This window comes from Anabrus simplex, chromosome 5 (assembly GCF_040414725.1).
Source record: "Anabrus simplex isolate iqAnaSimp1 chromosome 5, ASM4041472v1, whole genome shotgun sequence".
In the NCBI taxonomy this organism is placed as follows: domain Eukaryota; kingdom Metazoa; phylum Arthropoda; class Insecta; order Orthoptera; family Tettigoniidae; genus Anabrus; species Anabrus simplex.
Genome location: NC_090269.1, coordinates 444,876,274 through 444,892,816, shown reverse-complemented (window position 1 = coordinate 444,892,816; position 16,543 = coordinate 444,876,274). Strand labels below are relative to the sequence as shown.

At 41.5% G+C, this 16,543-nt stretch overlaps 1 protein-coding gene across 1 annotated transcript in view; it reads right to left on the bottom strand.

Annotated features, from left to right (window-relative positions):
- LOC136874629 (zinc finger protein 84-like) overlaps nucleotides 1-16,543 on the bottom strand; it is a 91,741-nt gene that overhangs the window by 21,749 nt on the left and 53,449 nt on the right. Inside the window, exon 3 of the mRNA XM_068227892.1 lies at nucleotides 16,108-16,190. Within this exon, the coding sequence (XP_068083993.1) occupies nucleotides 16,108-16,190 (83 nt within the window). The remainder of the gene's footprint in view (nucleotides 1-16,107; nucleotides 16,191-16,543) is intronic.

Here is a 16,543-nt window from a genome sequence, read left to right as displayed (position 1 = left end):
TCTTTTCCATTTTTAGTACAGGCGGTTCCTCATTGAATCTCTCGTGCAGCCTCCTTGGTGATCCATGGGGATTTATGTTTGCTGGTTATATTTACTATTGGTGTGGCTTCTTCTACGCATCAGAAAAATGTTCCAATAGTCTTGCCATATCTTCTTAATGTCTGTATTGCTGGTGACTTTTGAGGTGAGAGTGGGTAGGCAGTTTGACAGTAAAGTGCACAGATTGTTCCACTTTGTTAAGGAAAATTTAAAAGATGTTCTAGTATGGGGCTAGGGAGATGGTTTTATGTCAGTCAGTGATGTAGGAATTGCCTGAAGATCACAGAATCCAGGAGTAATATTAAGGGATTGGACACACTGTGATATGTTACCTAGGAAAAGATCAAGTGATGAGCTTGTTGTTCACATAATACGCAGGGCTTGGAATATTGAGGAAGGAATAAATCATAGAAATGGGAAAGGAATCTAATGCCAAGGGTGTTATTTGGAACAGGGGCAGAATTTCTGGACAACATAACTTCTAGTTTGAAATCAGCAACAATAAAAATGGCATGATAATTTTGTTGTACATCTTGTACAAGCTCGAGAGAGAAGCGATTAGTTCATCGTTCATCTCCGGAGATGACTTAGAGGTGTGGTAAATTGATCCCATATGCAATTTACATTTGTTGCATGAACCGGAAAAAGCTCCACATTAGCTCACCTAATGAACTGAACTCGTGTGTGCGTGTGTGTGCGTGCGTGTGTGTGTGTGTGTGTGTGTGTGTGTGTGTGTGTGTGTGTGTGTGTGTGGTGGCTTAACCAGTCAGCAGTCCATTTCTTCAGGAAATCCAGGTAAGACTTTTTTGTCTCAGTTAAAGTACGCCCATTAGTCAGGTAGCTACAGTATTTCCTCATGACAATGACCTCTCTAAGAATAGCACACCCCTCACTCCTTCACATAACATAGATGCCGGTAACCTTTTGAAACAAGAACTTTCACTATATCCTCATACTCTCCATTGTTGTCACGTGAACAGCCTAAGCTTGCCCGCACATATTGACGAAATTCAGGCTATATTTACCAAAAATAGCATCCATTTGATAGGTATTAGTGAAAGGTGGTTATCGCCATCAATTCCAAACAACATGGTTCGCCTTGACGGCTATAAACTCTACCGCCATGATCGTACAAATAAGAGGGGTGGAGGTATTGTTCTCTACTGTAGAGATGACCTGAAGAGCCGTGTCGTTTGTACCTCATCGACCGGTGAATTGCCGAGGATGGAGTTTATGTTCTTTGAAGTAGTTGCTAGTGGACAGAAAATACTTATTGGAGTGGTTTACCAACCACCTAAATTACCTTACTTGACCGAGTTTGATACGCACCTACTTAACCCAACATCGGTCGATCTTATTAACGTCACATCATCGGTCGAGGTGTTAGCGCAGCGCTCACCCTAATGAAAAAGAAGTTCAAGTCTTTCTTATGTATATCAATCGGAAATTATCTTACTAGGAAGTTTATATTTTTATTCTTTTGTCACCTTACGGAGCATTTTAATTTATTTTTATCACTTTTGGCCTCTAAACCCAAAGTAACGTAAGTCATAATGCCTTATTATGCCATATTTGGCCGGCTTCTTTGGCATGAACTGTCTAAACGCACATCTACCACGAAATGATTCAAGCATTTCGTCAACTGTAGCGTATTCAGAAATGCTGTAGCTGTTCACACATCTTGCTACAAAACCTTCAAACACATTTCTGATCGGGGCTAGTCTATCAAGTGCTCTCCTTGTAAACCTTGTCCGTGCATCATCGAAACAAAAACCTCGCAACAGTAACAGAAACTTCGGTAAATCATTGTAAATCAAAAATACTCTGTAGCAGTCCCATCATTATCCTATAAATCCTCCACAATCTGGAATGACGAATTTTGCACGCCTGCTAAATACGAGAGACCTGGAACTGCCCTTATTTCATGAGGATTTGTATCTATAACATCACTTTTCCTGCTGTAGTTTTATGAAGGCAATCGTTTGTGTACGCTGTAATTTCTTCAATCACTTCGTCAGGGAAAAATATTTTCCATGCATTGAGAACAGATCTAGCGTTTTTTACAATTTCTCCTTTGAGTCCCGGTGGATGAATAACGATACTTCTGCGCTTCCTACGTACTTACTGGCGTGCTGCATGAGCATGCCAAACGGTCAGTTGCTCCTTACCGATATACACCACTCAAGGTTCTGTTATTTCCTGCTCATCACCGGCAGATTGTTCATTTCCACTATCATGGTCACTGTTATTCAACTGTTCTGCGTCTGAATCAACTGAATCATCTAACTCTTGAGATGAGCCTATTTCAGCGTCATTATCAGATTCTTCCAACACCCACTGAACTACCTGAGCATATGAACGATGCATAGTTCCTGATGAATACTACATGTAACTTCACATGCACTGAAATAACAAACAGTGAACTCAAAATATCTAATCCAATTCTTCTATTTCAATAATCATGACACAACATTACTTAGAATTCAAAGGAACACCATCGGTCGAGGTGTTAGCGCAGCGCTCACGACTTCACAAATAAGCAGTCTAGGTCACTCTGATGACAACTTCGCAGCCGTTAACAGCACTATTCGATTGTTGACATATCACCGGCCAGTTAGATAGTAGCACACGTCAGCAGAACAAACGAAAAGCAAGCAGTGGCCAGATAAAATCGTTTGTTAGCGCTGCGCTCCCCCCTCGACCGATCTTGGGTTAACTTGCTACCAGCCTATCAACATATCATTATATTAGGCAACTTAAGTACAAATCTACTTATGAAGAAATATGGTACTAAGAAACTAGAGGACTTGTTTTCCTCATGTGACTTGACTATCCTTCCCTCTGACCCTACATACCATGTACATACTGCCAACAACATTTCCCACACCTTAATAGATCTCAAAGTAACAAACAACCCTCAGAAAGTGGTAACTCACGGACAAACTTCAGTGCTGGCTGTGTCCATCCACGATCTTATATTTCTCGCGTACTCACTTCGTGTTCCAAAATATAAACCTAGGCATATAACGTAAATACCTTTAATATGTTAATACACAATCTATACAACAAACATGCACCGAAAAGACAGAGTAGAATATCCCGCAAACCTAATCCATGGCTAACCCCTGCAGTTAAAAATATGATGTCTCAACGTGATGCTCTTTACCAACATTACAAACGTACTCAGGACCCAAATGACTATGAACAGTATAGAATAATTAGGAATGAAACTAAACAAATCACCCGTAATCTTAAATTTAAATATTTTCGTGAATCAGTAAGTAACCTAAATACAGCTAGTGGCTGGAGGCATCTCTGAGCCATGGGCATAGGAAAAACACATGAACAGCTTCAGGTACCTGACATTCCACTCGACGATTTAAATTAGTATTTCACGGAAGAGAGAGCTCAGTCTAATCCGCTTAACAGACCACGCGTAAATAACGTCCCAGCACCTGTCCCACAAAATGGCCCGTGCTTTGCGTTTCGTATCGTCAGCACTAATGAAGTTAAAAAGGTCTTGTATTCTATTAAATCCAAAGCAAGCGGTGTGCATGAAATTCCTATTACTTTCATACATAATATTATTGGCGCTATTCTACCCATTCTCACCCATATTTTTAATTACTGTCTCAAAAACGGCACATTACCGACAATTTGGAAGTATGCCAATGTAATTTCACTTCCTAAAATCCCAGGTTCGAAACTCCTATCCGATTACCGTCCCATTTCAATTCTCCCTGCTCTCTCCTAAGCGTTAGAACGGCTGGTACATACGCAAATATTGGAATACCTTCAGGCTCACTCTCTTCTTGACCCGCTGCAATCTGGCTGCAAAAAGGGTCATAGCACAGCCACTGCCTTACTCAAAGTGACTGAGGACATCAGACAAGCAATGGACGAAAGACAAGTGACTATACTCAAACTCCTTGACTTCAGCAGTGCTTCTGACACGATAAACATCCAGACATTGCTGATGAAGCTCAAATCGTTTTTCGGTAATGTTGCTTTAAAATTTTTCACCGCATATCTTACAGATCGTATGCAACGTGTTACAGTACAGGATAGTGCTTCTCAGTGGCGACTCCGGAAGGCAGGAACCCCGCAAGGTTCTGCTCTTGCTCCCCTTTTGTTTGTCCTCTACATAAATGACATCTCCTCTAAAATAAAGTATAACAGATATCACCTCTTTGCCGACGACCTCCAAATTTACTGCCACGTTAATATAAATGATATATCGAATGCAATAAGAGATATTAACTCCGACCTTCAACAAATCAGTGTGTACGCCAGTGAAAACTCTCTCCTCCTCAACGCCCAAAAAACTCAAACTATTATTATCGGTTCTCAGGTATTATTAAACATCATTAATAAAAATTATGCTATTCCTCCAGTGACATAAAATGCCACTATAATCCCGTTCAGTAAGGAAGTGAAGAACCTAGGTATGACCGTGATTGAAACTCTTGACAGGTCTGCACACGTAAGAAATACACGTAGAAAGATGTACGCGACGCTACACCCTCTGAAACGACATAAGGACATCTTGCCAAAAGACGTGGAGATAAAACTACTCCAAACTTTGATACTACCAATACTTGACTACTGCGACTTTGTCCTCATTGATGCTACCCGTGAACAAACTATGAAACTTCAATGAGCATTGAACTCTGGTCTTCGATTTGTTTTTAACTTGAGTTACGATGCACACATAACCCCTAGCTACACATTTCTTTCCTGGCTGAAACCCGAGAGGCGACAGAAATTCCATGTACTTACGTTGATATATTGATCTCAGAAGGAAAATCTACCCAAATACATCTCTTCAAAATTCCATTTATTATCCACATTCCATAATTGTAACACCAGATCTGGCACTTCCCTCGCTATTTCCGTCAACCACTCTTCAATGTATAACAGATCCTTCGTTGTGGCTGGGTCACAACTTTGGAATTCACTCCCAGCTGCTGTCAGGAACTCAAAATCAATATCGAAATTTAAGACTGCACGTGGAGATTATCTGTTGAATACCGCTGATTGTTTTGTGTGTATGATGACGTATATTATGATTATTATTATTATTATTATTATTATTATTATTATTATTATTATTATTATTATAGTGCAATGTACATTATATTTAGCTACTTACTCATGTACATAGATCACGTTTTTACGGCCATACTTATATTTCCATTTACTTTATTACTTACTGTGTTCTCTTTATGCACTGCTCATTTCTTCCAGTTTGTATCTTACTTTTTCATTATGACTGTCTCTCATTATCTATACGCTCCGAATTTTATTCTATTTTATAAATAGAAATTATATGTTGTCCAAATCTGTAATTTTTAGCTTATCTTTGATTTTATGATAGAATAGTGTTTTTCTTTTATATATGTATTATCTGTAGATTAATTATGTGGTTAAGTGTAAGAGACGGCCACGAACCCTAACTTCGCCACTGCTAAAGTCAATAAATAAATAAATAATAAATAAATTTCTACCCACAGGGCTTTGGCAATTGTCTCCACGTAACAAACTCAAGTTGGGTGACATTCTGGCTTGACTGCTATTAGAACTCCCCCTGCACAGCTATGGGACCGAGCCTTACGGAAATATATCAGCGCGTCATGAAACAATTCTGAGTCATAAATTTTGTTGGACAACCAGCTCTCACTGACACATACAATGGTCAGGTCAAGGCTTTCACGCGATGCGTGGATATTTTGTAACCATCCAGGTGGCATAATACTGCGCACATTGACGGTGAAAAGTGACAGATGTTTATTTACATATAGAATTATTCACTGAGTCACTGTTAAATGTAAAGAATGAGCCTGATAATGGCCAGCATAACCATCCCGGAACCGTTCTTTATTTTCCTGACGTCAGACTTTGAATGCATTGTGCAGGTTCTATGGCCATTTAGCGAGCAGCTACTACACCACATGAATAATCGGCTCCTTCTACAGCTATTTCCGCAAATTGTGTACTATTGAGAACCTGGATGAGTTTGATATCCTCACTTAGGTCAAGCACCAACCATAATGGTGGCAGATCAGCTAACGGCAGTCTGACAACACTGTTCACATCGCTCCGCTGTGGCCGACGTATGGATGCCAGCTCCAGGCTTTCAGCACTGCATTATGACAAACAGTGGAGAGTACATTTTTCATTCACCAATAATTTTTCCAATAGAAATGTTATCTGAAGTGATTATAGCACTTTTGGAGTATTGCACTGCAAATCATTACCACCAAAAAATATCATTAAACTCTGCCAAGGACCTTCAGAGCTCTGATGCCATGGGTTACGTTTCAAAGTTTACGAACCTGGGATATCAGAATGCAGAGAGCAAAGCAGGCCTTAATGTCATCCCCATTAGTGTCAAACCACTTGATATCATGTATCCTTTTCTTTTCTTATCTGGTTCCATTAATTGTCCCCAGCTAAATATTTGTTTCCCATGCAATGCGGAAAAGCAATGGGTCAATAAACTCCAAAATCACAGGGATTTCTGATACAAAATTATCTAAATATTTGCCTCTCAGTTCTCCCGACACCCCTAGAGAGCCTGTAACTTGATCAATATCATTACTACTAACCCACAACCCAGTCATTATGTTTTGCTTTCGCACATGGAACTTTCAATACAATTTCACAGTAACTTTTACCTGATGAATTGTCACCTTCACTTAAAATCTCCTTACCATTATCATGATAACTGCCATAACTGTCCTCCAAATCATTTTCAATAACTCAGCAATAGCATTGCTGTCACTGGTCTTTACTACATCTGGAACCGTGGCAAGGAGACTGACTAACACCTAAGAAAAGTTTGTGCTTTCAGAGGCTAGAATTGGGCGATGTGTTATGGTAGAAGTTCTCAGAAGGAGAGCCGAAAATAAATCACATTCCTGTTCTACTTATAGAAGATCGCAAAAGGGGGATCACAGAAAGGAGACCTGAAACAGGCTCGTTTAGCATGTTCATATCATGTAGGTTTATCTGTGATTGCTAAGAGCTTGCATTAGCTCTCGTTTGACTTCACTAAACTGGCTATTAAATATTCCCCAAACTGTACCGCAGAGGGCAGCGCCCCTGCTTTGTAAACGGATGGTCCTTCCTTCCGCGAGTCTTTGACTTTTATCTCCTTGACATGATGTCTTTGTTGTTGTTATGACCTAAAAGAAAAAAGATGGAGTCGCCTCTACTCGGAATAGCATTTTTGAATTATCGATGGGTCTTTATCAGGTTTAAACTCTGCCTGTATTCATATTCTGATTTTTAATTGATCAGCTCCAACCTCAGGTAATGTGAGCTGTGTTTTCACTTTTATTTTATGTTTATCTTGTGGCTGTTCCAAGTGCCTTGTAATCGCGACTGACTGATATACGTCTTTGCCCCGCGATATGAATGGGTGTGTGTTTGCGGGCATTATTGTGGTGGTGGTGGTGACGAGGTAACTGGGTCTCTACGAGAATTGTCATTATGTGCACGACATTATACTTCTTTATTGCCACCAAATGTTACTAGGCTCTGGGTGTCGACACGGAGATACGTCGTACCCAGCGCCTGTGTTGGTGGGCTTGTACGTGGGCCGTGGGTCCATATCGTCCTGCTTATAACATATTTGCAGTGTGCACGTTTCTACGTCGTGTGTGGGAACTTACTTATGGCCAGGTGAGTCATACTACATGTGTTTACGATCTGTTTTGAAAAGAGGTTATTGACCCTATTGTTGCCCGATATCGACAATGCCTGAATGTTTGTGTGTATGTGTGAGAGCGAGCGAGGGGCTAAAGGGATGTCGTACCGGTCAGTTAATTTATGTTTCCTTTTTATTTACTCCTCGTACACTTGTTTTTTCACTTCGAGTGAGGTGTTTATTATTTTTGTCTTGGTCTATTTTATGACCGTTTTGCTCGTTCTTATGGCCGCCATTTTGGTTTCATTTTTAATTCGGGTGATGCGCACACACGCTTTATTTCCTTTGCCCTTTTGTGTGCTCTTTGGTACAGAGATGCTGCTCCCCTGGCCATCTCGATACCTTCATTGCTTTCATGTAACTATTGTTCGCTCTACTCCGAGAGGCTGCGTGATGTCTTATCCTTGTGATGGTCATTGTTGATGCTGTAATAATGGTGGAGGCTTGGGTAATGTTTGGTGAGTAAAATGTGAACTACTTCGCGGAAAGAAATGACCAATATAAGTCCATGAGGATCTTTCCGTCAATGATTTTTCAATATGTTGTGAATATATTAATTAAGCAGTGAGCAGGTCATAAGGTATTGTTTATCCATATATTATTGGTATGTTGGGTTCGAACGGTTACGATGCTAGCTTCTACTAACCTGAAGGACAAAAGCACGTATGTAATAATTTTTTTTATTTTCCTTTGGTGGCTTCTTTTCTTGCATTTACATTTTTATCTTAATAAACCCTCATTTAATTTTATTTGATTTTTATTGCTGGTAGTTAGCTTCTTTTTCCTTGTCATGAATTATTATTATTAATCAACGTCTTCAGTTCGAGGCTGTTATCTGCCTCTCCTGATCGGAGTCCACGTCCTCGAATCTCCCGTCGTGTTTTTACGTATTGGGTTCGGTGCAAATGGTAGCAGATGCGTGCTCGATCAGGACGTCTCCTCTGTAATAGACTTGGACGAGATGGAACTGTAGGTGGTGATTTATGCTTATTTTATTATATGAAGCCTCAATTTCTCTTAATTTATCTTGTGAAGCCACTATTATTCTGACCTTAATTTTGAGTCATATATTCTATTTATCTGCATTGTTGTGCCAATCGGCGTGTATGCGTTGTGTTTATTTGAGTTGAATACAATCGTGTGGATAATGGAGAGTCAGAAAACGATTGTGATGAGTAAACATACCGATGTTTTGACTACGGAAATGCCCGACGCTGTGAGAGATAAAGGGGAGGATACTGATGAGCTTAATGCTTCAGTTGCGTCCGATAATGATAGTGCTAGGTGCCCTGATTGTGGAAATGTTATGGAGTGTCGTAATCGTGCCCTTGACCTGAACCATGAGGAGCCCGTTTCTCCTATTTCCAGTCCTGCTTGTTAACCGAACGCTAATGCAAATGTTAATCCTGTGTTTGATGTAGTCCGTAAATGGAAATTAAATTTTTCGGGGGAAGGCAATAGTTCTAGCGTGATTGAATTCTTAGAGCGGGTGGAAGACATTGCGGAGTGCAGCTCGCTCCCCCTCAATCTATTCGTATCCGTCATCCCCGGAATGTTAGAAGGGCCGGCTTTGAGATGGTTTAGATTGATGAAAGTCAATATTCGGTCGTGGGATGATTTCGCCGTCCGCATTAAGCAGCAATTTGGTTTATCAGACATGGATTATTGTTTGAAACAGGAAATTTTTAGAAGGACTCAGAGAATGGGAGAAGGTATCGACGATTACGCCACAGGCATTCTAAACCTATTCAATCGTTTTAAGCGTTAAGGCACCGGAATATGAGATCTTTGACCAATTTTATCGAAATCTGGCCCCTGACTACAAATTATATATAAAGAGGTGCCAAGTAGACTGTGTTGAAGACATTATAAATTTAGGCCGTGAGTTCGAATCGACAGTCAGTCAGAACAAGATGTATCATCCACCTCCTACTCCTTCCAATTGTTCTTTTCCCGATGTTGCCTGTCGTGTACCCATCAAGTCGGTTTCCTTTGGTGCCACCCCCTCTTCGTCTCGGCCTTGTGGCAGTCCCGATCGTAAGTCCGACCTTGCATCCCCACCTCGGCGCTATGTCAACGCCATTCAACCCTCTAATCCGACTACCATAAGCAACGCCACTGTTAGAAAATGCTGGAATTGTGGTAAACTGGGACATATTTCAAAGTACTGCCAGTCTAAGAGTCCTCTCAAATGTTTTAATTGTGGTCTTACTGGTGTTACTCGGCGCGTGTGTCCGCGATACAATCCTGAGCAGGGAAACTGAAGGCGCGCTGGCATGATGGCCCACCGTTGGCGCCTGATATTGGTGTGAATAAAAGAATCTGGGGTCACCCCTCGTCTACACCCTGGGCCAAGATTTTGATAGGATCGCGAATTGTTTATGCCTTATTGGATACCGGGTCGAGTGTTTCGTTCATCAGCCGCCAATCCCTTGTATCTTCCCTCAATTTGACGTATCTGCCTGCCTGTGAGGACCTGGGAAAGTTCATGTCCGCTGATGGGCGTCAGCTGTGTGCCGTGGGTCGTGTCGAGTGTCATATCAAAATTCGTGGTTTGTCATGGGACTGGACGTTCAATATTGTTCCCGACTTGTCTGTCCCGGTCATTTTAGGATCAGATTTCATGTTGGCAACTGGTTTGTCCATTGATTTCATCAGTCGTACCTTTGCCTTTCGGTTCAAATCTGATGTGAGTTAGCCCTTTGAAACCCCCTTTCAGCGTGGCACTGCATGCGCCATCGTGGAATCTCCACTGCCCAACGCCTCGTGTGAATTGACTGAAAATCAAACCTTGATGTTGAACGGTCTGTTAGAAGAATTTTCCGATGTGCTGACTGCCGATCTGGGTTGTGCCAAGAATTTTTCCTATTCAATCGAACTCAATAACGACACCCCTGTTAGGTCCCCTCCATTTAGCTGTTCACCCCCTAAATTGTGCTCTATGCGCGAAATGGTAAACGATTTGTTAGAAAGGAAGGTCATCAGTCCCTCAACATCGCCCTATAGTAGCCCCGCTTTCCTTGTCCCCAAAAAGGACGGTCGATTTAGGTTCGTGGTCGACTATCGAAAAGTCAATAAGAACATCGTCTTCGACAGTTTCCCGTTGCCTACCATCGAAAGAGCATTTCAACATTTTCATGGTGCAAGGTTCATCACTGTTTTTGATTTCAATTCGGCGTACTATCAAATCCCCTTAGACCCCAAGAGTCGTCCTTGCACCGCCTTCGCCACTCCTTTTGGGCTTTTCGAATTCAATAAAGTGCCGATGGGTATCTCAATTGGTGGCCAAGCGCTTAGTCGGGTGATGGACTTGATCTTCGGAGACCTAAAATATTCTAGTGTATTCAATTTTTTGGATGATATTCTCATATATTCCACGAGCTTCGACGAACACCTAGCTCACCTGCGCGAGGTACTCACCCGTTTGCGCAAGCACGGTTTTACCATCAATCCCAGAAAGGTGTCTCTCTGCTCTAAGCGCCTGAATTTTCTTGGCCATGTCATCTCCGAGTCCGGCATTGCTGTGAACCCTGACAGAGTCAAATGTATTAGAGAATTTCCTCGCCCAAAGAATGTACGTGGCGTTAGAAGATTCTTGGGTATGGTTGGCTTCTACAGTCGTTTCATTAAGGATTTCTCCCAAATTTCGGCCCCCTTAAACCTTCTCAAAAAGAAAAATAGTCGCTTCGTCTGGGACGAACCTCAAGCCAATGCCTTCAATCAGTTGAAAGATGCCCTCTGTCAAGCCCCTGTTCTTTACAGTCCAAATTTCTCCCGTGATTTCGTTTTACAGTGCGACTCTAGTGAACTTGCAGTTTCTGCCGTATTAAATCAATCCGATGAGGATGGGAAGCTGGTTCCCATTGCGTTCTTCAGCAAGTTGTTGTACGGAGCTGAATTGCGGTACTCTATCTATGAAAAAGAATGCCTAGCCATAGTCTTGGGAGTTGAAAAATTCCGGTCTTATTTGGAACACCGCCATTTCTTTGTCCATACGGACAACCAAGCGCTATCATGGATGAGCGCTAATGTCAAACGACTCGGTAGAACGGGTAGATGGATACTCCATTTGTCAGCTTATAAATTCACCATTGTTCACGTTCGAGGAAAAGAAAATGTGGTGGCCGACTGTCTGACGCGCATGTTCGATGGAGTGCCGGAGAGTGAGGTCGAACCCAAAGACGATTGTTATCCATCCGAGTTGTTGAAAGCGTCAACATTTTGCACAAAGTTATCCCTGGTCTTTCACAGACATCTCCGAGCATCAAAAAAATGATATTGAATGTCAGGAGCTGATGAAGGGTGTCGCCGATGGGTCTCTTCGAGACAAATCATTTGATGTCAGACGAGGACTGTTAGTCCACCGCAGCCGTAAAAATGGCAAGACAAGGTTTTCGTTCCTCTGGCATTATGAACCATGATGTTACACTACTACCATGACTCTTACCTAGGTGCTCATCTGGGTCAATTCAAAACCCCGAATAGTATCTCTCGGGATTTCTTTTGGCCCAACCTGAAAAAGAATGTACTGGAGTATGCGAAAAGTTGCGACATATGTCAAAGGTGCAAACCTGCGCAATCCTGTCAAACTGGTCTTCATTCCGCTGACATTGCATTTTACCCCAGAGAAAAGTTGTTTGTAGATTTTTTTGGCCCTCTTATGAAGTCCAAAAATGGCAACATCGGAATTCTGTCGGTAGTTGACGCCTTCTCTAAATTCGTCTGGTTGTTTCCGGTTAGAAAAATTAACTCGAGCAGCGCCATTCGCCTTCTATCTCACCATATTTTCCGAGTTTATGGCCCCCCGAAAATGTTAGTAACTGACAATGCGTCTACCTTCAGTGGCAATAAATTTCGTCATTTGTGTTTCGGATGGGGAGTGAAGCAGGTTTTTCTGAGCCCCCACTATCCCAAACCCTCACACATCGAAAGATTTCATCGCAATCTCAAGGCCTGTCTGAGTGCTTACCATAGCGCTGATCAGCAGACCTGGGATGAAAATCTTGATTTTTTTGTTCTAGCTTTCAACAGTGCACTCCACGAGTCCCATTGCCCCAGCCCGGCAGAATTATTCATTCGTAGAAATCTGGCTGACCCATTGGAGTTGAAATGGAATATTGAATACCTGAGCAAACCGTCAAGGAACGTAGAGATTGAACAGAAATGGAAAGAAGCAGTCGCCCACTTGATCCGTGCACGAGACCGGGTGGCTGAACGGTTCTACCGGGGCAGAAGAGAGGTCGCTGTGCAAATTGGAGACTTGGTGGTGGTGAAAATGTTTCCTGTCAGTTCTGCAGCTAACCAGGTCACTGCCAAACTGTGTCATAAATGGTCAGGCCCCAAAAAGGTAGTCAGATTCTTGGGACCTGTCACCGTTGAACTACAGGACCTGAAAAGTAACAAATTTAGTAAGGCTCACGTGTCTTTGTTGAAAGTTTATCATCCACGGAGCCAATAATAAATACTTCATTAATTTGTAATATTAGGTTTAATACTTGTACATGTTCTTTTGCTTGTAGCAAAATTGGCAATCTTCTAAAATTCCTTTTCTTTCTGGGATAACATTGATGAAAAAGAGAGACCGGAAAGGAAAAATAATAATCGTATGTCATGAATTGGAAATGAGACAAAATGAATGCAGATTCCATGGAGAGAAGAGGACTCCCAATCTCACTTTCACTCAGCTATTCCGACCATCGCTGGTGGAGACATGAAATAAATTGCGTAAAAATAAAGGGATAAGAAAAAAGGGAAGAGAGGCTGATTAATTCAGCCTGTTATTGTTAATCAAGAAAATACTGAACTTCAAAATGAGATGAACTGGATTTCATAATACCTTGATGTGTACATAGCTCGTAACTGTATCTGTCTTGTGTGTTTCATTCAGTTGTAGTTAGGATGTAACATTCTTTAGGTTTAGATGTGTGCACACTCTAGTTATAAGGTTTGAGTCTCATTTTAAAATATGTCCCTTGGCTGATCACCAAAGGAAGACACATTTTAAAACGGGGCTGTGGGATGATGAAACAGGCTCGTTTAGCATGTTCATAACATGTAGGTTTATCTGTGATTGCTAAGAGCTTGCATTAGCTCTCGTTTGACTTCACTAAACTGGCTATTAACTATTTCCCAAACTGTACCGCAGAGGGCAGCGCCCCTGATTTGTAAACGGTTGGTCCTTCCTTCCGCGAGTCTTTGACTTTTATCTCCTTGACATGATGTCTTTGTTGCTGTTATGACCTAAAAGAAAAAAAGATGGAGTCGCCTCTACTCAGATCAGCATTTTTGAATTATGGATGGGATTTTATCAGGTTAAAACTCTGCCTGTATTCATATTCTGATTTTTAATTGATCAGCTTCAACCTCAGGTAATGTGAGCCTGTGTTTTCACTTTTATTTTATGTTTATCTTGTGGCTGTTTCAAGTGCCTTGTAATCGCGACTGACTGATATACGTCTTTGCCCCGCGATATGAATGGGTGTGTGTTTGCGGGCATTATTGTGGTGGTGGTGACGAGGTAACTGGGTCTCTACGAGAATTGTCATTATGTGCACGACATTATACTTCTTTATTGCCACCAAATGTTAGTAGGCTCTGGGTGTCAACACAGAGATACGTCGTACCCAGCGCCTGTGTTGGTGGGCTTGTACGTGGGCCGTGGGCCCATATCGTCCTGCTTATAACATATTTGCAGTGTGCACGTTTCTACGTCGTGTGTGGGAACTTACTTATGGCCAGGTGAGTCATACTACATGTGTTTACGATCTGTTTTGAAAAGAGGTTATTGACCCTATTGTTGCCCGATATCGACAATGCCTGAATGTTTGTGTGTATGTGTGAGAGCGAGCGATGGGCTAAAAGGATGTCGTATCAGTCAGTTAATTTATGTTTCCTTTTTATTTATTCCTTGTACACTTGTTTTTTCACTTCGAGTGCAGTGTTTATTATTTTTGTCTTGGTCTATTTTATGACCGTTTTGCTCGTTCTTATGGCCGCCATTTTGGTTTCATTTTTAATTCGGGTGATGCGCACACCCGCTTTATTTTCTTTGCCCTTTTGTGTGCTCTTTGGTACAGAGATGCTGCTCCCCTGGCCATCTCAATACCTTCATTGCCTTCATGTAACTATTGTTCGCTCTACTCCGAGAGGCTGCGTGATGTCTTATCCTTGAGATGGTCATTGTTGATGCTGTAATAATGATGGAGGCTTGGGTAACGTTTGGTAAATAAAATGTGAACTACTTCGCGGAAAGAAATGACCAATATAAGTCCATGAGGATCTTTTCCGTCAATGATTTTTCAATATGTTGTGAATATATTAATTAAGCAGTGAGCAGGCCGTAAGGTATTGTTTATCCATATATTTATGGTATGTTGTGCTTGAACGGTTACGATGCTAGCTTCTACTAACCTGAAGGACAAAAGCACGTATGTAATAATTTTTTTTATTTTTCTTTGGTGGCTTCCTTTCTTGCATTTACATTTTTATCTTAATAAACCCTCATTTAATTTTATTTGATTTTTATTGCTGGTAGTTAGTTTCTTTTTCCTTGTCATGAATTATTATTATTAACCAACGTCTTCAGTTCGAGGCTGTTATCTGCCTCTCCTGATCGGAGTCCACGTCCTTGAATCTCCAGTCGTGTTTTTACGTATTGGGTTCGGTGCAGACCCGTGCAGGGGTGATCAAAATATAACCTAGTAAGTATGCCATGGCGCGTGAAAGTCTCATCATTTGAGTTGAAGGCCTAGCCAATATTCGCATGAACGTCAAGTCATTTAAGTCCAGTAGGTTGTTAAAATTGGACAGAATTTCCAAACATAAAAAACATGATCCCACAGTGCTACAGCCATAATGGGCCTACCTTGGCCTACCAAGCGATCACTACTCAGCCTCAAGGCCTGCACATTATGAGGTGATTTCTGGTCAGTGCAATGAATCTTCTCAGCCTATATTCTTGGATTTATCGACCTGGGCAGCCATCTCACCATCAGATACCTCCACAATTTTCATCAGGTAAGCTAAGTGGCATTTGAACCAGTTCTTGGATTAACGTAAAAATACACGACCAGACCAGAAATTGAAACCAGAGCCTCTGGGTGATAAGCAGGCATGCAGGACATCTGGCTGGCTGCTTTTCTATCTCACTCTAAGGTCCACTAGATAGCAAAGTACACCGAAGCTCTCGAGGGTCAACGGCTGAGTTATCATGAATTTGGTTGGGTACACTTGCTGACATTGTACAACACAAAGTATCACACTTTTAACATTATGACTACCTGGGCCATGGGATCCCGAGGTTGACTTGTACACAGAGGGAGTTAGTGTTACGGGTGTAAGATATAAAATGTACTTACTTCTCCTCTTCTTTGAAACATTGTACAAGTTGATCAACTGTAGGTTCTTCAATGGTTACTTCATCCTTTACATCTGCTGAAGCCTATAAGAAATATGGAAAGTAAATTGAAAGTATAATAAAGGGATAACAAGAATAAAAGTGTAAAAGGTGTCCCATATTCCTACAGTAGGTAATATTGGTCAATGGTAGAATAACCCCATAATTCAATATCCAAAACCAATACCTGTTGAGATGAGGGCAATCTTATCTCTGCCGAGTATGTGTAGCATTCGGTGATGTAGACCGTCTTCCCATTGAAGATCACTGTTCATTTCTGATGGTTGCGTTTGCAGTGCACTGAGTGTGTTACTGGTACATTTCAGGTTGTGTTGCTAGTGCAGTAATGTATCAGAGCAAAACTGGAGATTCAGTAGAGAGTGAATGATTTAAATGGT